This window comes from Lissotriton vulgaris, chromosome 10, assembly GCF_964263255.1.
Source record: "Lissotriton vulgaris chromosome 10, aLisVul1.2, whole genome shotgun sequence".
Classification (NCBI taxonomy): domain Eukaryota; kingdom Metazoa; phylum Chordata; class Amphibia; order Caudata; family Salamandridae; genus Lissotriton; species Lissotriton vulgaris.
The window spans coordinates 945,364,195-945,388,420 of NC_141698.1; the positions used below are offsets into that span (position 1 = coordinate 945,364,195).

The window sequence follows — 24,226 nt, forward strand, 5'->3', positions numbered from 1 at the left end:
TTGGGAAGGGAGAGCATCTCGAATTCACTGGTCCAATCAACAGGTCTGACACAATAAGAAACACAGAAAGGTTTCAGAGAATGTGTGAATGTATTCCTTTTCTATACAACTGAAATGATTTGAAGTAGGCCCAACACAAGTAAAATTCTTCTTCTGCTCTACTGAAGAGTATGTAACAGTAAAGGCAGCAGCATGCCCGAATAAAAAGAAGTCTGGCATATTTTGCTGTAATAGCACAAATGACCCTTTGAGGAAATGTGATGTTTATTGAGCAGATAGTTGTATACCATTTCAGTGTGCACAAATGTCCAGTACAGTGACTTGGTTGAAAGTGTTAACTGATTGATGCAGGTTTGTTTTTGTAACGATTGGTCGTTTTTTGCCAATCAAATAAACTAAGCCTGAAATTATCTAGCAAGATTTGGAGTTGCCAAGAGGTGTTGGCTCAAACATTTCCATCAAATCTGTTTAAATTACTCAAGTAAATAACAGAATGAAATAATGCCCATAAGGTAAATTGAAACAAAAACCACAGCAGTAAAATGGGTAGCAGTCAACATGGCTGCCAAGTTGTCATTGGCTTTCAATTTCTGAACTCTCACATTGCAGAAGTCGGCTGTCCTGGAGTGCAAAACTAGTGAACGAAGGGAACCAAATCTTACGCTCTTTGGGATCACCATTCGGTCAAATGAATGGTCTTCTCGGCTGCTGAGCTGCTATTTATACTCACCTATAAGTTATAGTCTATCCCGTCTATACACTGTGTAGCAATGTCTCTCCTCGTCACAATCACACCAAAAACTGGGCCTCCTGTGCTATTTTAAGATCAACTCCGAAATGACTGCAAGTAACCACATAGAGTCTTCCAATGCCTCAATGCTCACAATAATGTGAGAAAAGTTTCTAGTAATATCTCAGTTGCAGAAAGAATTTGTATACTATGATAAGGTAATATATACAAAAAGAGATGGTTTCAGGTCTAACTGTGCTTCTATTCGGGCCCCAAGCCATCTTATAAAAATGGAAGACGGAATGGAGGAATTAAATCAGAAAATAAAGAGGATATGTGCAAATCACTTGTTTCACTACGTGTTATATTGAAATGTAAAGCCATGGTTTAACAGTTATAATATATTGTCATCAAATGCACAGGGGTAAGCAAGTACAGAAATGCATGAAAAGCACACTGGCATTTTGTTTTATTGCTTTTCACAATACTGGTCCACAAGTTAAAAGAAGAAAGTAAGAGGTTTGTCAAGAAATTTAAAGATCAGTTAGGTAAATGTATGTTCTGTAGTAAGGACTAGAATCACATTCTGTGGAAACCACCTTCCATAGGCACACCATGGACTGTAGCAAAGATGCACCACTTAGCGCGACAGGTCAGAGGTGGACATCACTATGAGATGGGATCTTAAATATTCTAATTCAGAAGTCCAAGCCCTGGCTATAGGAACTCATTGAAACCTGGTGGCAAGGATCGCAAAACATTTTTGCCTTTGATGGTAAATTAAGGCAGTGCTTGCTCCACACACCTTTTAACATCTAATGAAAGCAGGTTCTGGAGGTGGGAATGTGTGGCAAGAATGTTTGCGTGCATATTTGCTGCATGGCAATTTGTCGTGTTGGGGATGTGTTCTTTTGGTTATTGTTCTACTTTGTTTTTGTGCTGCAACTACAATGTGTGTTGTTTTACTATGAATGTGTTGCATTCTTTTTTTTTACTGTTTTGCTGTGTTGTGCTTTATTGCTTTGTTGTTTATTTCTTTATTAATATTTATTGTTTATTGCTGTGTTTGCTGTGTTGAAATGTGCATTTTTAAAATCTCAATCTCCACCAATGATTGCTAGAGGGGGGCGTTGGTTTACCGCCCACCTGGTGCGTAGAAAAACTTCAGCCAGGCATTATTTGACTATATTGCACCTCACATCCTGGCTGCCAAAAAACTCTTACTCTCGGGTAATTTTAATATCCATGGAGAAAACACTGAGGACTCAGGAGTAATCCAACTCTTAGCAGACATAGAAATGTTAGAGCTCAAACAAATAGTGACAGGACCCACTCATAAGGGAGAACATACCCTTGACCTTATTTTTACTAATTCAATGGGAGTAACAAGTAAACTCTCACTCATTATCATATGGTCACACCATTATGTGATCAAATTTCATAGCTCATGTAATAAAGCATCTTCCAAGCCCAACAAAGAAGCTAGCAGAACAAGACGCCCTTGGAAGACGGTTCCACCCTCTTCCAATTCTAAGTGCTGTCCACTTTGGACTACTGTAATGGTCTTTTTGCAAACGTTCAGGTCAGGGTTATCAAAAAAATGCAGACCGTCCAAAATTCAGCAGCAAGATTACTCGCCAGAATCCCCAAATACAAGTCTGCGACCGACACCATCAGAAAATTACACTGGCTTCCCGTCGGACGCAGGATTAAGTTCAAAGCTCTCTGCATTGTATATAAGGCACTGCATAAACAAGGACCCTCGTTTCTTAAAGAACAACTGATCCCCTATTGCCCATCCAGATCGCTCCGATCTACCACCCTCAACGATCAAGTGGTCCCTTGGACCAAAACTGTTTCTTGGGGAGACCGAAGGTTCTTGGTCTCGGCACCTAAATTGTGGAATACCTTACCCCAGTCAATCAGGACCAGCCCTACTCTTTGGTCCTTCCGCAAACAGCTAAAGACCTGGCTGTTTAACCAGTAACACCGGAACACACTTTCTGCAGCAGGAGAATTATTGGCAGATGTTGCAGTGCCGAGACGCCCACGGGCATTTGTTCGCGCTTAATCAAATGTCATAAAATAAATGAATAAATAAATAAATAAATAAATAAGATCTACAGGACTTTCACAGTCACCTCACACACTGATATTAACACTGCTTTGGTTGCTTACCACGACTCCCTCACACTAACGTTTAATCAAATGGCCCTTTTAAAACATTTCCATGTGCTTCTTCTAGAAGCCAAGACCCTAGTACACAAAACATCTGCTCTTGGAAAAGTTAAAATGCAAATGGCTTGAAGAAGGCGGAGTTCAACCAAATCATCTACTGATACAAAAGCCTGTAGGTTGCTGCTGAACAGTTACAACAATACGATTAAAGCAGCTCGTAAGACCTACCAAACTTTAACTATTGACCAAGCTGGAAATTTCATAAAAGAACTACACAAATCATTGAACAACTTTGTAAAACCTCTAGCATGTACTCGCACTATCCTTTCCTCTAAAAAATGATGCGACTCGCTGGAGAAATCTTTTGAAGAAAAGATTAACATCGTCTATAAGAACTTTCTAATCAACCTGAAATTGCCTGAGATGGAATTTGATCCTAGCCAGCCTCCCCGAATATAATCAATGTTTTGAAGACATTTGAGCCATGCTGTCTGGAGCAGATGCAAAAGATATTGGGCCTAGCAAAATCAGGTCGTCCTTTGGACCTATGTCTTCCAAGGATAACCTCTTTGCCAATTTCATTGCACCATCAGTAATAGCACTCTAAGGGGCATAATATCAAGAAGGGCGTTATAACTATTGCCGCTTTAGCGGCACGAAACTGCCGCTAAAGCGGCGATAATGGGCTAAATAATATGCCCTTGAGAATTCCAATAGAAGCCCATGTTCACACCAGAACATGGGCTTTTATGGGAATTCACAAGGGCATATTATCAAGCCCATTATTGCCGCTTAAGCGGCAGTTTCATACCGCTAAAGGGGCGATAATTTTAACGCCGCTTCTTGATAATATGCCTCCTAATTCTCTCACTAGCCTCAGCCTCTGCTAGGAGATATTCTAGAAAGTTTTATCAACAAACAGCTGGCAACCTTCCTAGAAGAACATTAGATCTTAGACCACTCACAATTGGGTTTTCAAAGCACTACATAGCACAGAGACTGCACTGGTGACAGTCACTGATACCATCAGACTATCACAGGAGGCAGGTACGCCGGTCATGTTGGTACTACTAAACCTATCCACTGCCATTGATACGGTCTCACACACAATCCAAATCTGCAGACTACATGAGGCAGGAGTATACTGCAGTGCGCAACATTGGCTCATGGATTTTCTTGACAGTCGAACCCAAACCATCTGTTTTGACTCCTTCAAATCGAGAACAATGTCAATCAACAAAGGAGTCCCACAAGGTTCCTATTAATGTAGTGCCTCTAGTACAAATTGAGAGATCATGTGGATTTGAGGTTGTATCCTATGCTGATGAATCTCAGTTTGCAAGTTGCAACGGTTCGATTCCCGGCACCAGCGGTAGATTAGCCCACCACCATGTGACTCTGGGCAATAGCTTGCTTAATCCTCCCGACGGCCCCCAGCGCCTAGAGACCCTTACGGGTGATTGTGCGCTTTACAAATGTGGGTTATTATTATTATTGAAGGAAATCAATGCTTGGATGACCATCAATTGCCTTCAGCTAAAGGGCGAAAAACTGAGATTGTGCTTTTTGGCAAAGCACAGGAGATTTGGTCGGCTAACTGGTGGCCAAAAGAATTCGATCCAGCCCCCTGCCCTAAACAGGTGGTGAAAATCTTGGTATAAAGACTGACCAGATGTTATCCATGAAAGACCAAGTTAATGCAACCTAGCTGTGCCACAATGCAGCTTTTAAAGAAGGTTTTACGTTGGCTCCCATCCAACTCAAGAAAAACTTTTGTCGAGCCACTAATTACTAGATGCTTAAACTACGAATGCACTGTTAGTGGCAGCTAATGACAATTTCTATCCAAACGGCAAGATGTACAGAATAAAGCTGCTCGGATAATTTGTAACTTTCCCTCACATCCTTTCTTCTGCACCTATTTTAAGAACCTTTCATTGGCTTCCCATCAGAAAACGAGCAATCTGTAAGCTATGCTGTCTGACCCATATGGCACTAAACAAGTCCCTTCCTGCCTATCCACATTCTAGACTTTGTTTTGTTACAATCATCCCACCAGATTGCTCAGGTCCACAAAATAAAGCCCTTCTGAAGATTCCACGCATACGCACCTCCATATTTGGTGGCAGATCTTTCTTTTACTTGGTCCCATTCCATTGGAACAAACTTACTATTCGTACATATTCCGATTTTAGGAAGTTTAAGAAGTTGTTAAAGAAGTGGATGTTCTAAAGTGCATTTTTGTTGTGAATAGCAAAGCGCCAAGATACTCCTTCAGAAGTGAGTTGTGTGCTATACCAATTAGGAGTAACATAACATTTATTATGTTTTATTGTGTCATTATGATGTTTCTTGTTCGATTGTTTACTAGCCTGCTCAACAAACGAGGCTACATTCCTGGCCAAAAGCAGCCCATGCCTTAAAAAATCCAAGTAATCTGTTACCATCATTTAAGGTGGTAACATAATGCTACCCCAGTTCTTCAAATATTTAAGGCACCAGACAGCCCAAAACACAGATGTGTCTTAAATTAGCACTTGCAGAGCTCACTTTATGTCACACAGCTGTAGAAGATCTACTTCTGGAACTTGGCTTGAGGCTGACATTTCTGTCAAATATCTGGAAGAGAAGCTTTCTTAGCTTTGGTATTTTCAGTTAAGTCATGCAGACTGAAAAAGTACCTCTACTGATAGCAGTGATTTTATCAGAAAGTAAGTGTTCTTGGTATAAATATCGCAAAGGAGGAATTTTAAGAGTCTCGGGTTTACACCATTTTATCAACACTTAGTATATCTCTCGAAAAAGTCGGCCTAGCAAACCATTGAATGTGAAACGCTCAGATCTGATCAGGACTTTTTAAGACTTCACTTGATTTTTATTGACTGTCCCATCTCCTTCAATTTCCTTTCTACAAATCTTTATACTTGTTTTCTAGTTGTGGCAGACTGTACACAGTGACTGGCTTTTCACACAGTTTCCGATGGTTACCTTTGTTTTTCTAATATCAAAAGACTTGGAAGGGATAGGTCGGATGTAGCGCGTCTTACCTCGTCATCATCTGCGTCGTACTGCGCGTAATGTTGTTCCATCAGCTCTCTTTGGCGCCGTTCTTGCTCCAGCGTCTGACTAATGAGTTGTGCCACCTCGCTCATTTGTCCTGGCTTTTCACGACCAATTACGAATCTGTATAACATGTAATAAAAATAACAAATATTCCCTGTGTTACATTACAGTAGCAAATGTATCTGCATCATTGTCATGGTCACTGGAATTATGTGATTGTGTTGCCATGGCATTTTTCCTATAATTATAAATTTGCCACATTTGCCACAAAATCCATCATTTGCGGCATAATCTGGAAATTGTGACCAAAAAATTAGTTTCTAGCTCTAACAGTTCAAAAGTTTTTAAAAATGCAGCAACACATGTTACAGGGCAGTGGAAGGCTCTTTGCAAAGGTTGAGTGGGCACCCTTCTTTTGCTTTTTGCTAAATGTGGGTGTTAAACTGGTAGTAAGAAATGCAATCAATGCCCAGTGTACAACTGGCAAAATAATGAATTAATACCATCACAAAATGTGCCGCATTATGCTGCATAATTTGTCTTTTCATGCTGCATTATTTACTCTACCCTCCTGCCACATAATGTTGCCACCCCTGCTGCATACTTCAATTGGTCCTGATCCCTGTATACATTCATGAATGCTCAACACCTTTGTTCGAGAGTATGAGTTACCTTAGGAAATTTAGAGGTCACTCGCACCACAGGTATGTTAAATGTATGTATTTATATAAACATATTTGCAGAGTGCAAATGTAGGTAGAAAACAACAGACTACAGAACAAGGTGGGATCTCTTTGATACGCTTTCATTGGTCAATCCAAAAGATTGAGCAATAATAGTAGGCCCCAAGTTGATACCAAATACCCCTGCTTTGCAAAGCATCACATTTCCCCTTCAAAGTCTTATCAAGGACAGGATGGTAAATGTGTCAGACACGGCGGAGCCAATAATAGCTATATGCAAAATTGGCTGAATTTGCTTCTGCTGAATTACTCGAAACTTGGGGAAAGGATGCAAAATGCAAAACTTGGATTTTCCAGTATATTGTAGAGCAACATTAGATATTGTGTCCAGAGAAGAGCAAAACTGAAGCCCAACTAACAGCATCCACTAAAGTGCTGGCCTTTCATGTTGTTCCCATGCATTACATTTTACTAGAACTGCGCGTAATTATGTGGTGTAGCACTGTAATTTCGAGAATTTTGTGTGACTGGCGTAACGTGAAATTACCACATTATGTAAGATTATGCAAGTGCAACAGACTGTTGCCCAGGCCGAAAAGTAATACCATCACCAGATCGCATTTCTACCTTATTTAGAACCGCCCCTGGGTTTAGGCGGCGAGACACTTCCAGTCATTACCGCAATCCAATTCCAACAGCAAACCGCTTCAGTAGACATTTAGAATATTACAGCTTGATGCATGTTATTACAGAGTTACAGCCCGAGGCATTGCTACTGAATGTCCAAAGATGTTTCTTAATGGTGCTGAGCAGTAAAAATATTACATAACCCACTCACTGTGAAGTTTTCCTGCGCCACACATTTCCATCTGCTTCGAACGAGGTAAGTGCTCCAACATATTGGGGCAAACAAGCAATAGGAGCTTCTCCTTTCTGCCCCTAAGAGTACACCACGGGTTCCATATCAATACCCAAGCAAACAAATGTCCCGAAATACTGCTACAAGACAAGTTCCATGCAGCCGATGGTGATGGTATATAGGATGGTGGAAAAAAAGCAGCTGATGATTCTTAAAAAACATATAGAGCACACTTGTTGCCTTCACATGGACTCAATGAAAAAGATAAGAGAACAAAACGATTGCCAATACTGAGACTTACTGTTCAACTATTTAAGGTCATTTCATGAAGGAAAACATGAAATTATGCTTTAAGGATTGCAATTTAGTCCAACGCACATTATTCAATATTCCTTTAATTTTTCAATTGTTTTTTCAAAGGACAATATTTTTAGTTGTGCATTTCAATACATACAAAATAAATAAACACACATTTGTGAAAGAAAGATGATGAGGGCATGCTAAAACAATTACATCACCATACACTTGGCCAATTCCACATTCATATCACATTCATACAAACATCCATCCTAAAGACAAAAAATGGAAAAGGGTCCCTTTATCACATCCACATGTATGATTAAACAACCAATGTATCATGTGTTGCAGATTTCAATTAATCCAATTTTTACAAGGGAAATGTTTTCCTAAATACACAGATAATTTCTATGTGTTCAGGGACCAGGTCAGTCGACGCGTTTCGAACCCCGTCTGGTTTATGGGTTCTCCTCAGGACCAATAACTATCTACAAAAAACAACAAAACAACATATTTTTAGGCTAACTCAACTTCAACATGACCTGTGGCCTTAGGTCTAATTGACGACCCCCTAGTCGCTACCCTACCTTCAGTTCTCCAGCTCATGACTACAATCCATGTATGCCAGAATCCATGTGTCACACATATACAACACTGAAAAAAGGAGAAGGAGAATAGAAAGTGCTTAGGTCACAACATGTGTAGAGTAGTAAATCGCTGTATTACACTTGACGCTCCAATAAAGTGATTTACTGTGAATACTCGGTAGTTCGTGCAAAAAATCTTTCGAGGTATATAAATTGCGGCCCTTCAATTGGTTCAACCGTAAGAAGCACTCGTGTCCTCAGTCCCTATGATGTAATCAGAACGGGACCACGTTTAACAATGACCATTAGACAAGGGATCGGCTTTTTAAACTGAACTGACACCGTTAATCACTTACCCCGGGTTAGTTGATTCGGTGGTCTCGAGTTAAGGTCATCGTTCACTACTTCAATTGCGGGTCTTCGTGTCACCTCCTGGAAGTGGAAATCATGCGGACGCATTAGTACATGAAACGCCCTTCTGATGTGGCGCTTACGGTAGCATAGTCAGTTTGTGGTCTTACCGGGCGGTTGTGGGTTCCGTTAGACAAGCGATTCTGTCCCTGTCTGACAAGCGTCAGCGAAGCTCAAGGCGGGGCGTGTTAGTTCCTATTTCCTCACGAGCCTGCCGCTCGGGAGTCTGGACTTTGTAGTTTGTTAAGGGTCTAAAGAATGTACATTTCTGCAGAATAAGAACCCCAGGATACCAGCCTTTTACGTATTGCCCAAACTGCATAAAAGTGAAACTGACCCCCCAGGCCGACCAATAGTGTCAGGCTGCAATTCTTTGATTGAACCTGCAGCCAAGTATATTGACTTCTTTTTAAAACCTTTCATCGAAGACATTCCAGCCCATTTAAAAGACACCACGGCAATTCCTCAATAGAATTGCCTCAGTACAATTTGATGAAACAAAACAACTGCTCGTGACATTAGACGTCGTGTCTTTATATACCCAGATCCCCCAAGACCAGGCGTTGGAAACATTATCCTTTTTCCTAGACACCAGAGAACAACCGATGAGAGTACCTACAGACTTCATCTTGGAACTTGCTAAATTTGCATTACAAAAAAATTACTTTTCATTTGACTCTGAATTCTTTTACCAAATAAGAGGAGTAGCCATGGGGTGCCCTTTTGCGCCAGAACTGGCAGTCCTTTTCATGGGATTATATGAAAACAAGTTCATATACAACAATAATCCTTATATTGAACACATCTCCAATTACATGCGATACATCGATGATGTATTTTTAATTTGGACAGGAACTCATGAACTACTCAATGAATTTGTTGAGTGGTTAAAACTAAGGACCAATGACATCAAATTCAGCTGCTCCGCATCCAATGCAACTATCATTTTTTTGGATGTTAAAGTGGTGTCATCAGATAGACAATTGGCTACAACTTTGTTCTGCAAGGAGACTGACAGAAACAAAGCCCATCATTACAGTAGCAATCACCCGCGCAGCCTCAAACAGAATTTACCGTATGGACAATTTTTACGGATTCGTAGAAACTGCTCAAACAAGGAAAGTTACTTCAGCCATGCCAATCAACTAAAAGACCGTCTAATACAAAGAGGATACCCCAAAAAACTACTGAAGCACTCAATTAAGAGAGCATGGTGGACTCCTCGAGAAAATCTATTGGTGAAAAAAAAAAAACGATCCCTAAAAGAGCTGTTTGCGTCACTACATTTTGTCCAAATGCCCATCAACTTAAGAAATTAATTACAACGAACTGGCATTTGATCAAAAATTTACATGAAGAGTTTGCAGCACCACCACTATTTGCATTTCGGAAAGAAAAAAGCGTGGCCAATCACATTGTTCGCGCATCACTACCGACGACTCAAGCACCAACCTTAAGGAGTATGTTGGGTTTAACACCTGTAATTGGACACCACAAATGTGGTACATGCACTTGTTGCGACCAAACAATAGAAAGTTCAATTTTTGTATACCAAGATATTTATTGGAAACATGAGGTGTTTACTAACTGTTAAACCAGAAATGTGGTCTATGGAGTCATGTGTCCTTGCCCAAATTTATATATTGGCAAAACGACTCAGGAAATTAGATAGCGCATCACACAGCACAAATCTCGCATATGGAGACGAGTCAAGAATGCGCCACTTGTTAGTCATTGGATTACCAATGATCACAAAGAAAATGAGCTTAAATGGACTGTTCTTTCTAAGATTGAAAAAGATCCCCGTGGGGGGAACTTTGAAGCACGGCTAAGTCAAAGAGAAGCGTTTCTCATCATGAAGTTCAATACAGCCACGAACGGCCTCAACGAAATTTCTGAGATATTTAAACCCCTTTAAAACACTGAGGAATTTCGTGCCCGAATTCTGCGAGCCTTTGGCTGATGCTTGGCAAAGGTGTCCTTTTGTGGTTGTGTGTTAATCACATCGCATCGCCGTTCCCTAACCGTAAGTTAACAAACTACAAAGTCCAGACTCCCGAGCGGCAGGCTCTTGAGGAAATAGGAACTAACATGCCCCACCTTGAGCTTCGCTGACGCTTGTCAGACAGGGACAGAATCGCTTGTCTAACGGAACCCACAACCGCCCGGTAAGACCACAAACTGACTATGCTACCGTAAGCGCCACATCAGAAGGGCGTTTCATGTACTAATGCGTCCGCATGATTTCCACTTCCAGGAGGTGACACGAAGACCCGCAATTGAAGTAGTGAACGATGACCTTAACTCGAGACCACCGAATCAACTAACCCGATGTAAGTGATTAACGGTGTCAGTTCAGTTTAAAAAGCCGATCCCTTGTCTAATGGTCGTTGTTAAACGGGGTCCCGTTCTGATTACATCATAGGGACTGAGGACACGAGTGCTTCTTATGGTTGAACCAATTGAAGGGCCGCAATTTATATACCTCGAAAGATTTTTTGCACGAACTACTGAGTATTCACAGTAAGTCACTTTATTGGAGCGTCAAGTGTAATACAGCGATTTACTACTCTACACATGTTGTGACCTAAGCACTTTCTATTCTCCTTCTCCTTTTTCAGTGTTGTATATGTGTGACACATGGATTCTGGCATACATGGATTGTAGTCATGAGCTGGAGAACTGAAGGTAGGGTAGCGACTAGGGGGTCGTCAATTAGACCTAAGGCCACAGGTCATGTTGAAGTTGAGTTAGCCTAAAAATATGTTGTTTTGTTGTTTTTTGTAGATAGTTATTGGTCCTGAGGAGAACCCATAAACCGGACGGGGTTCAAAACGCATCAACCGAAATTGGTCCCTGAACACATAGAAATTATCTGTGTATTTAGGAAAACATTTCCCTCGTAAAAAATGGATTAATTGAAATCTGCAACACATGATACATTGGTTGTTTAATCATACATGTGGATGTGATAAAGGGACCCTTTTCCATTTTTTGTCTTTAGGATGGATGTTTGTATGAATGTGATATGAATGTGGAATTGGCCAAGTGTATGGTGATGTAATTGTTTTAGCGTGCCCTCATCATCTTTCTTTCACAAATGTGTGTTTATTTATTTTGTATGTATTGAAATTCACAACTAAAAATGTTCTTTGAAAAAACAATTGAAAAATCAAATGAATATTAAATAATGTGCGTTGGACTAAATTGCAATCCTTAAAGCATAATTTCATGTTTTCCTTCATGAAATGACCTTAAATAGTTGAACAGTAAGTCTCAGTATTGGTTTTGTTCTCTTATTGTATCGGCTCAGCCTTGCTGAGTGAGAGCCAAGACCCATCATTGTTTTTAGGTCAATGAAAAAGATAGCATCATGCCCTCGTGATCCTGCAAGTCTGAAAAAGTACACGCAAGTCAAAAAGGGTTCGTTTCTTTTAGCCTATATATACAGGACAGATGCCATGAAGCAAGAGCAGTCCTTTCGACATGTAGGTAAGTAGCGGCTGCTCTTGCTATCAAGCGGCGAGGCGAGGGTGCGGGGGGGGGTGTAGGTAAATAAAATAAAAAAACACTTATCAGCTACTGCTGACCGCCGTATCAGGTTCTTCTGCCCTGGTCCTGGCTTCGATTCCTCCCGGGCTGGTGCACACTGCGTAGACTCCTTGGCACCAATCAAGACGCTGTTCTCATAGTGGTAATACAGCATGAGAGAAGCGCTGTGATTAGCCTGAGTGAGCTGGTTTGACGCTCGCTCTGGTCCTAGGAGCCTGTGCCTCTTCTTCACCCGGCTGTGCAGCACAGCTCGGGTGCAAAGAGATCTAAGTGCGAATGACACTTTGGCCAGCCTTAGACAGCCGGCCAAACTGTCATGCACACTTACAGTGTGCACTACTCCTCCCCTTCTGTAATCATGGCCCCACCCCGCCTAGACTTGGCTGGCTCTAGTGGGTAAAGCACCTCTGCCATAGCGGAGAAGTTGCCGCTGATGTAGATGGGCAATGTTTATTTTATGTACGTGCCTGTTGTGTGTTATCATTCGTATGGATGGACCTGCATTAGGTCCATTTGAAGTAAAGGATAAAGCAGATGATAAACAGAGGAGGACATAGGCTGCAAAGCGGGAAAGCAGAGCAAACAAATTTGAGAAGAACCCCTAAAATAGAGAGTGGTAAGGGATCAGAGAAAAAAAGGGGTGCAGAGCGGAGGATAAAGAGTAGAAGACAGATGCTGCAAAGAGAGAAAGGAAGCAAAAAGTGGGGTGCTGAACACCTAAAATAGAGAGGGGGCGGGAGGAGCAGAGCTGGAACAGAGATTTGTAAGAGTGCTATGTAAGTTTATAATATTTATTTGCAGAACATCATAGAATATTGGAGAATGTAGGGGTTGTTCCTAATACTGCTGGTTTATCTCACAATGGTGTTTTGTAAGCATGACTCTAAGGTTGTATGCCATTGTGCCCATCTCAGAAATGTGTGTACCCATCCAAGAAATGTGTGTAGTGTATGTTATCAAACTATTAAAGATAGACTTCAAGACATGGCAGAATGTGTCTTTTTAGTGGCAAATGTATACCTGTCAACCTGCTGAGTTAAAATTACTGGTCATGTGAATTTGGATGGTGTGACAATGATCTTATGATTTCATCAGTGATGTCATCAATAATGTGAAATGTCATCAATAATTTCATCAATGAGGTAATTTACCATGTGCCTAGTGATGTTATATGTGAGGTGCATGGGAGAAACAAAGTTATACTAAGCTCAGCCAATGTCCTTGTCTTTTAAACATACGTTTTTATTTAATTTCAACACCTAACTATGATGACTCTTTAACCTTGGTGGTTCTTTTAGTGAGTTTCAGAGCTTCTTTTAATGAAAGGAAATATGCTATTAGCATACCTAACTATAATGTAAGTTTTGCAATGCCTAGCGTGGGATTGGCCTCAGGGCCTGGATGTTAGGCAAGCTCTGCGTCCAGCCGCACACCCCCCATGGGCAGTCAATCCCCTGCTGCACCCAGCTTTTGGCCATACTTCAACGGATGCTCATCACCCTGTGGACATCTAGCCCACATTTGGTTTTCATTATTATTTTTTATTTTTTTGTGTGTTCCACTATACTTCTGCAGTACCTATCACACAAACTTCACCTGCATAGTGCTGCGGTACGATGCATGCTTACCTGAGGTGTTACTTTTGACTAGTTTGTGCATGGAAAGTTTAGAGGTGATCTGTCAAGAGGGGGCAGAGAAAAATAGACAGGACTACAGCAAAAAGTTCAGAACAGAATTACACACAATTTGGTAGGAAGCTAGATCACAGTACGCAGATTGTGTTTTTTGTGATTTGGTGTAAATCCGGTCAGTAGTTTTTGAGAAATTAAAGTTACAAAATATAGATATCTGTGTAGTGTCTTGTAAATAAAGAACAAGGAACTCTTTTGGTTCCCTCTGTATACCATAGGCCTATGACATAAAGTTTGAAGGGATACGTTGAAGGCAGGCTTAGAATGTTGAGTTCTGGCTTACATGCCACAGAATAAAGACGTGTAAAGTTACTCTGCGTGTGTGGCATCATTATTGGTGAGTACCTGGGCTAGTAGGGTGCTACAACTGGCGACAAGTTAGGGGATGCATAGCCCCTATACTGGTCCAGCAAAGTGCTTGTGCATGCTATGTATGCTGCAGTCGAAGAGCAGAATTAACGCTGGGACCAGTAAAGCATGTTAATATTATTGCTATTGGGTTTTTGTAAAGCGCACAGCGACCCGAAAACATCCGAACGCTAGCTCCTGGTATCAGAACATGGCCAGCCTAATGGAAAGAAAGCCAAGTCTTTGGGCTCTTCCTAAAAGCCAGGAGACTAGAGGAGGAACAGATGGACAGAGGTAAATTAATCCAGGTCTTAACAGCTGGGGACTGTCAAGAGCTTTGAGCATGAGGATCGAAGAGTTCTGCTGAGAAAATATGAGGGCAGCTTTCGTCTGCCGAACGCAGGGGCAGAATTTTAGGAAGCCTTAAAGGCTAAACAGAGTGCTTGTTTTTAATTCTCTTTGTGACCGGAAGCCAGTGGAAGTCCACGATCACCCGTTTAATGGGTCTGAATGTAGGAGTTCTAGAAAGAAGTCTGGCACCCGCATTCTGTAGAACCTGAAGCCTATGAAGATGTTTCTGCTCCATATTCATGTACATACTATTACAGTAGTCTAGTCCGTCACAATAAGAGAGGACACTACAATTTTTGTGCATCTAAAGGTATGAAGCGCAAAAATTTTCTTATTGTTCATTTGTAGAAAAAGAATGTTGAGGAGATAACTGAGTTAACCTGATCTCTGAAGGTAAGTCCGTGGTCCATGATAACTCTTAAAGTTCCTTCTTTTGTGACTGGAATAGGGAGCAAGCCCTATTCTACAGGCCACCAGGATGAAGACCATAAGGAGGGATTGTTACCAAATAAAACAACCTCTGTTTTGTTTGAGTTCAATTTTAAACAGTTCTGGGCCACCCAGCCATTAGTGGCGCAGAGCGTTATCCGAGAGCAAATGGGAGCAGATGGGCTTTCCTAAGGTGCTATGTAGAGACCTAGTGGAGACTAGGTCTGGAAACTGGGAGCTCACTCTTAATGTCCCTGAGGTTTCAGGTTTGGTTAATACAATAGTAGAACTTATTCAATGTTTACAAAAAGAGGATTCAATATACTTGATTTCCAAAGGAAAATTTATATGGCTTATTTTGTAACCATTATTTCAAGGCATCGAAACAAACGTTTTTACATGCGTGAAAACATAAAGAAATGATGTCAATTTTGCAATCAAATTGTTCACCATACAAGCAAATGCAATAAACAAAAACAACAAAATCATAACATTTCCCAATGCATTTCGGGTCGGGTAGACCCTTCTTCAGGGGAATTACATATGTGGAAAACGAGTCCGTATCTTGTAAGTCAGTATCTTGCACCTCAGTCCGATAATAGGCACTGTAAGGTTAATAAAAACAACAACAACAATTGTATTCCTGCAGAACACAGAATATACATCATAAAATAGAATTAACACTAATTCCCACAAAAGGTGTCGGTCAAGGAGCTTCCGTTGGCACATGGTGGGCCCTCTTTCACATAAGGCGGTGTCGAAAAGTGAACTGTGGAGCATATGTTCGTCACAGCAGCCATGGCAGTTTCTGGATACCAGCACACTGAAAGCATCATTCACGCAGCCACCTTCGTTCACGGCGTCAGCCTCATGGTGGTGTAAGCTGCGCAGACCAAGCAGACACGTTCGCCATTCCGGACGAGAACCACACCCAGAGAAACCTGTCTTTTATTCATACCCCTACACTAGCCTTGCGTATGCCGAGCCAGCCCATTACCCTTAACATTTGGGAGGGGGGCACATACTCGCTACATTTCCTTAAACTTCCCTACTGACTACTATCATGGTTGCGTCCACTGTCCACATCACTCAATAGACCATCAGTGTATGTTGACATATACATGTCTGGCTCTACATACTCAAGTCTGTCTGGCACATCCCCTCAAGACAATACTTTTATAATCGAAAATTACTTGCCACCTTTGCACATACTTTGCTCCCATCTGTCCCCACATTCTGCATTGTGTGGCAGAGGTGCCATGCCATGTTTGCCTTGTGTACATGGCTGGCCACAGTTCCCACAGTACGTAGTGTCGCTGTGTCTGCTAGGTATACATGATGTTTGTCGTGCTGTATGTGATTATATAAGGTAGCACATTTATTCACGAACAGTGGTTTCTCCCATTTTACATATCGCTGTCTTAAAGAGCATATAGAAGTTTTTCTCTCAGGTGAAAAGTGCGACCACAATGGCAGTCATTCATTACTATCTAAGAATGTCCAACTACACTGCACTTCTAAGCTTATAGCCCCCAATCTTGCATCCTTTCTTAAAAGGACGCCAACTCCCACAATCAGACCTACATTCACACAGCTTTCTAATTGCAGTTATCTGATTCTCAATAACTTGCACTCCTACGTAATGTGAGCTGGCATACCGTATGCCCTTACTGTTTCAAACCGAGTAACTTCCTGTGGCAATGTCTATTCCCCACCACACAAACTAACTCCCAAACTTCAACTTGATCTTTAATCCCTACTTTGAAAACAGATTTCAATAAACAAACCAAACTGAAAGCACTTTTGTTCAGAACAGAAGTCTCCCTCACTTCTGCAAAATACATTTCTTGACTGCAGATACCACAAACTTCAAGTAAAATACACTCCCTTTTAAATACGAACCTCCAATTACACTTTGCGAATTGTTACTCAATTTTCAACACATCTCACACTCAAGGTCTGGCACACTTTTTTAAGACGGTCTCCTATGGACTTCTACCACACTTTCAAACTGTTTTTCTTTTAATACCAGACTTCATTCATTCAATTAGGAACGGTGCCCATAATTCTCGCTCTGTTTGCATACATCCTACTACTAATTCTGCTTGTAAAAAATGGCTACGTTCTCTGTGGTAACAACTATGTCTGACAGAATACGCCTCCACGCCAAGCTACATCAATACTGTAAAAAAATGGAAACACTTTTCGGCTACCTGCCTCTATTTATTATCAGAACCAGCTACAACATAACATTTATTTACACATATGCAATATGCGTACAACCATCTTTTGATTGCAAAACTTGCCCATTCGACTCATGTGTTCTTCCTTTGTCCCTTTTAATTACTTTTAATTCACAGTCTGGCGCACTCACAGGGGAGCCTGCGAGAAGCACCAGGGGTGCTTTATTTTTATTGTCAAGCCCACATCTCTTCACATTAGCACATTTACTGTGCTTGTTAAACTTGGACACACCCCTTTCATGGGGGATATTTTAAAACACACTTGAGCGCGTCTGCGCAGCTCCTAGTGTCTGGTACCCCACTGGACTCTTCCTTACTTTAGACTGGTACTGCTGTTTACGGACTTTTAAATAACTGTATTTCACTTTTACTTTCCTCGTATTGCACTCTATGTGCATCGGGAGGTGCCTGGCTCCCGCATGGCGGGCTTTATTGCAGCTATCATTTATTTCCATGTACTGCGTGCCTTAGTGCAACAGGAGGTGCCTGGCTCCTGGACCGTGGGTGCCATGTTGGCTTGGTGATTCCAACATATGTTTAATGATGTTATGTATTTTTCCTTACTCCCATTTTAATTACTTTTAATTCACAGTACGGCGCACTCACAGTAGAGCCTGCGAGACGCACTGGGGTGTGGCTGACCCCATTTTATTTTTCATTGTCAAGCCCACATCCCTTCACATTAGCGTGTTAAACACGCTTGTTAAACTCGGACGTGCCCCTTTCATGGGGAAATATTTAAGACACTCTAGAGCGGGTCAGTGCAGCTCCTGGTGTTTGGTACCCTACTATACTTTGTTAACTGATTTGCACATTTACTTTTCTTGTATTGAACTCAATGTGGATGGGGAGGTGCCTGGCTCTAGCACTTAGGGCGTTCTTGCAGCGAATTTTTATTTCCTTGTATTGCATGCCTTAGTGCATTGAAAGGTGCCTGGCTCCCACACTGTGGGAGCCATGTTGGTTTGTGATTCCAACATTTTTTTAGTGGTTTCATGTGTTCTACCTTTCTCCCTTTTTAAAGACTTTTCATTCACAATAGGTTGCTTGCACTGGAGCTTACAAGAAGCACCAAGGGTAGCTGCCCCTGTTTTATTTTTTTTATCAAGCTCACATCTCTTCACATTAGCACGTTTACTGTGCTTGTTAAACATGGACACACCCCTTTCATGGGGGATTTTTTAAAACACACTTGAACGTGTACGCGCAGCTCCTAGTGTCTGGTACCCCTCTGGACTCTTCCTTACTTTACACTGGTACTGCTGTTTATTGACTTTTAAATAACTGTATTTCACTTTTACTTTCCTTGTATTGCACTCTGTGTGCATCGAGAGGTGTCTGGCTCCCGCATCGTGGACGTTTTTGCAGCTAATTTCTATTTCCTTGTACTGCATGCCTTAGTGCAACAGGAGGTACCTGGCTCTTGCATCATGGGCGCCATGTTGGCTGGGCGATTCCAACATGTGTTTAATGATTTCATGTGTTCTTCCTTTCTCCCTTTTTAATTACGATTAATTTACAGTCCGGAGCACTTACAGAAGAGCCTGCGAGACACACTGGGGGGTAGCTGACCCCATTTTATTTTTCATTGTCAAGCCCACAACCCTTCACATTAGTGCTTGTTAAACTCGGACGTGCCTCTTTCATAGGGAAATTTTCAAGACACACCAGAGTGTGTCAGTGCAGCTCCTAGTGTTTGGTACCCTCCTGTACTCTGTTAACTGTACTGCACGTTTACATTCCTTGTATTGCACTCTCTGTGCATCAGGGTGGGCCTGGCTCTCGCACCGAGGGCGTTCTTGTAGCTAATTAATATTTCCTTGTACTGCATGCCTTAGTGGATCGGGTGGGATTGGCTCCCACACCATGGGCTTGAGGATTCAAATATTTTTTATTGATTTCGTGTGTTCTTCCTTTCACCCTTTTTAATTACTTTTAATTCCCAGTATGGCGCGCTCACGGGGAGCCTGCGTGACGCACAGGAGTAGCTGACCCCATTTTGTTTTTTATTGTCAAACCCACATCCCTTCACAGTAGCTCGTTTTCTGCGTTTGTTAAACTCAGACATGCCCCTATCATGGGGGAATATTTAAGACACACTAGAGAACGTCTGAGCCAATGGTGCACCTTAGGAAAGCTGCTATGTAAGAGTCTAGCCTGCACTCCTCTGTTGCTACCAAATGTTGCGGTATTTCAGAAATGGTTAATGGTGTGTAATGGGAGCTACCCAGTGGTCAGTTGAGCCCACAACTGTTGATAAACTGCTATGTAGAGACCTAGTGGAGACTAGGTCTGGAAACTGGGAGCTCACTCTTAATGTCCCTGAGGTTTCAGGTTTGGTTAATACAATAGTAGAACTTATTCAATGTTTACAAAAAGAGGATTCAATATACTTGATTTCCAAAGGAAAATTTATATGGCTTATTTTGTAACCATTATTTCAAGGCATCGAAACAAACGTTTTTACATGCGTGAAAACATAAAGAAATGATGTCAATTTTGCAATCAAATTGTTCACCATACAAGCAAATGCAATAAACAAAAACAACAAAATCATAACATTTCCCAATGCATTTCGGGTCGGGTAGACCCTTCTTCAGGGGAATTACATATGTGGAAAACGAGTCTGTATCTTGTAAGTCAGTATCTCGCACCTCAGTCCGATAATAGGCACTGTAAGGTTAATAAAAACAACAACAACAATTGTATTCCTGCAGAACACAGAATATACATCATAAAATAGAATTAACACTAATTCCCACAAAAGGTGTGTAATATGAAAGCGTGCTGTTTAAAAGCGTGAGTATCACACAATAACGTGCATAAAAACCGAGAGTCGGTTAGGAAAATTATCAATACCCTTTAAAGTCGGTGCACATTTAGGAAACGTGTGTAGTACACAATGTAGTGTGCAGAGAGTGAAAAAATAAAAAAGAAATCAACAGCGCCATGGTGAATTAAGATCATAAGTGAGTGTGATTCCATGCAGATTGGTACTCGGTGTAAAACTACGGGAAAATGTACCTGTCTGAGGCTTCAGAACCTATACACGGGTCTAACTGAAACAACTGAGTGTGGGATGAGACCTGTGGAAGTAATACGGGGCATAGTCAGCGTGAAATTAGCTATTCAAGGTCCTATGTGAGTAAAAACGAAACTGTCTTACCAACAACCGGCGGACAAGGGTGGACCACTGGTGATGATGGACACCTCCTTTTATGAACGCAAAGTGGATGAGCATGTTTTGGATATTGAAACATATATACAAATGGACCAGGATCCCACTGAGGAATTCAGCAAAATATTGGACACAATTATCACTCAGGCAGAGGAATCGGGCGTCATCAATAACAACACTGGCAGATACTTAAGAACAAACACACCGCAGACACCTCATATCTATATGTTACCCAAGATACACAAAAACACCACTGATCCACCTTTTAGACCCATCGTGGCAGGATGTGGTTCTATCCATGAACCAGTAGGTCGCTTCATCGATCATCATTTACAACCATTGGTTCAGTCTTGGGACACTTACCTAAAAGACACGACAGATTGTCTATTGAAACTTAATGCAGTCAACAACCTTATCGGAGAAACCACATTATTGTGCACCATTGACGTGGTCGCACTTTATACCTCAATAGCACACACAGAAGGCTTGGAAGCTATAGAATGGAGATTGTTACAATCAAATGTGGATCAGCCATTGGGGATTTTTCTGTTAGAACTGTTACATTTTTCTTTGTATCACAGCTATTTTTCTTGGAAATCAAAATTTTTTTTGCAAAAGACTGGCACGTCAATGGGATTTTCAGGGGCGCCTGCATACGCTAACACCTTCATGGCCTATTTTGAGCAGCAGTTCATCTTATCTAACGTTAGGTGGACAGCAAATTTAATTTTGTTTCTACGTTTCATTGATGATATTTTGATAATTTGGCGTGGGACAAAGGGAGAGTTGGAAGAATTGATTAGAGAACTCAATGACCGCAACCCTAGGATACGTTTCACTCATAACATCCAGGACCAAAAAATACAATTCTTGGACATTGAAATCAACAAATCACCTGCAGGTATAACAACTACCATTTACCACAAACCAACGGATGTAAATAATGCACTACACTACACTAGTGCCCACCCAAAAAATTTAAAAGACCATCTACCGACTTCGCAACTAATAAGGATTAAACGAATATCCTCCGACTCAACCAATTGCAATACTATGATTGAAGAACAGGTGAAAAGATATATTGATAGGGGTTACCCAACAGAGATATTGGAAACATCAGTGCAAAAAGTCTCTACGATGGATAGAAACGCCTTACTGAGGCACACAGTAAAATCGCCTAATGATCGAATAGTGTTTGTAATGAAACACTCCACACAGTCACAAAGGATAAAACAGATCCTCAGAAAAAGATGGGAAATGATAGCCAACGAGCCTGATTTTGCCAATTTATTCAAGACTTTTCCAATCATAGCACACACAAGAGCAAAAAATATCAGAGAAATCTTGAAAGATCCTCAACATCATTCACAAGTGAATTACAAAGGGATGAGGAAATGCCACAACTGTGGGCAATGCAACAATGCAGTGGTGAGCAAAGAATTCACGCATCCCCACACTGGCAAGGCAATCCGTCTGAAACACAGTGGAGACTGTAATACCACAGGGGTAATCTATGCTATACTGTGTCCATGTGGACTCACCTATGTGGGAAGAACTTCTCGAAAGGTCAAAACTCGAATCATCGAGCACAAAAGTACTATACGTAATAGGTCTACAACATCTTGCCTAGCAACACACTGGATTAAGTTCCACCACTCTATACCCCAACTTAGATTCACCATTCTAGAAGTGGTAGAGAAACACAAAGGTATAGACCACAATGTAGCCCTTGCACGGCGAGAGACATTCTGGATAAAAAGGTTGGGTACGTTGACACCAGGTGGGCTCAATGACCAGTATGAGATGGTATGTTTCTTATAAAATCACATAACATACACATGCAGCACTAGCAGAGTTTAGATCCAATCATTTGCCATCTGTGATTTGGTGATTATTTTCCGCCATTCTTGTAAAGGATTGACACTATTTTCCTCTTCATTTCATTTGCCACAGCTCCTTTTCTTTTTCACTGTCTCCACGTCAAGTTCTATTGTTCACTCACTTTCACCCATTCGTGCGTTTTTTTATCTCACCTCCATGGTAATTTTACTAGACCTTCGCAGCACTTGGTTCGAGCTCTAGCATCCAATTATGTTTATTTATTTTCTTTTTATTATTTCACATTTTCGCTACCTGTTCCTTCTGGAATACAGATTTTATCATTTCCCTTGTTACGGCACACGTCCGTTTACACGTAGTGAGTAGCCTTTTCTTAAACGTCTTAGCATATAAGGTTTCATTCCCGAACCGGATGTTGACTCCGGAAGCTATTGGTGTGTCAGAGGTCGCGCATTTGATCGTGAAGGAAGGTAAGCGTCCGCGCCTTCATGGCGTTTGCTCTAGATGCATTATAATTTTAAGCTTAGCGGGTAGGTTTCAATCTGCCCCTCATGTCCTCTTTTTCAAACAGGTTCGTTTTGGAATCAAGTGTATTTAGAATCGAGATAGATATCGGACAACACTACCGACAGTGGAGTAGCGGTAAGATAACTTACGGGTCCTTTTGATAGCATTCACTTTATTTGCATGAGCGGCATTATTAGTGACGGCATGCGTTACTTTGTTATAGCTTTGGAAGTGACAGCAGCAGTCGTTTCTTCTAGACCTCAGCACTTGCTTTAATTTAGCTCCGGTGAACCACCGTTGTTGGTAAGACAGTTTCGTTTTTACTCACATAGGACCTTGAATAGCTAATTTCACGCTGACTATGCCCCGTATTACTTCCACAGGTCTCATCCCACACTCAGTTGTTTCAGTTAGACCCGTGTATAGGTTCTGAAGCCTCAGACAGGTACATTTTCCCGTAGTTTTACACCGAGTACCAATCTGCATGGAATCACACTCACTTATGATCTTAATTCACCATGGCGCTGTTGATTTCTTTTTTATTTTTTCACTCTCTGCACACTACATTGTGTACTACACACGTTTCCTAAATGTGCACCGACTTTAAAGGGTATTGATAATTTTCCTAACCGACTCTCGGTTTTTATGCACGTTATTGTGTGATACTCACGCTTTTAAACAGCACGCTTTCATATTACACACCTTTTGTGGGAATTAGTGTTAATTCTATTTTATGATGTATATTCTGTGTTCTGCAGGAATACAATTGTTGTTGTTGTTTTTATTAACCTTACAGTGCCTATTATCGGACTGAGGTGCGAGATACTGACTTACAAGATACGGACTCGTTTTCCACATATGTAATTCCCCTGAAGAAGGGTCTACCCGACCCGAAATGCATTGGGAAATGTTATGATTTTGTTGTTTTTGTTTATTGCATTTGCTTGTATGGTGAACAATTTGATTGCAAAATTGACATCATTTCTTTATGTTTTCACGCATGTAAAAACGTTTGTTTCGATGCCTTGAAATAATGGTTACAAAATAAGCCATATAAATTTTCCTTTGGAAATCAAGTATATTGAATCCTCTTTTTGTAAACATTGAATAAGTTCTACTATTGTATTAACCAAACCTGAAACCTCAGGGACATTAAGAGTGAGCTCCCAGTTTCCAGACCTAGTCTCCACTAGGTCTCTACATAGCAGTTTATCAACAGTTGTGGGCTCAACTGACCACTGGGTAGCTCCCATTACACACCATTAACCATTTATGAAATA

The 24,226-nt window shown here is 41.2% G+C and overlaps 1 protein-coding gene across 3 annotated transcripts in view; it reads right to left on the reverse strand.

Annotated features, from left to right (window-relative positions):
- Window positions 1-24,226, reverse strand: part of PPP1R9A (protein phosphatase 1 regulatory subunit 9A) — a 782,694-nt gene that overhangs the window by 299,866 nt on the left and 458,602 nt on the right. For all 3 annotated transcript variants that reach the window (XM_086941937.1, XM_086941939.1, XM_086941938.1), the window contains exon 6: window positions 5,956-6,091. In XM_086941937.1, the coding sequence (XP_086798063.1) occupies window positions 5,956-6,091 (136 nt within the window). The remainder of the gene's footprint in view (window positions 1-5,955; window positions 6,092-24,226) is intronic.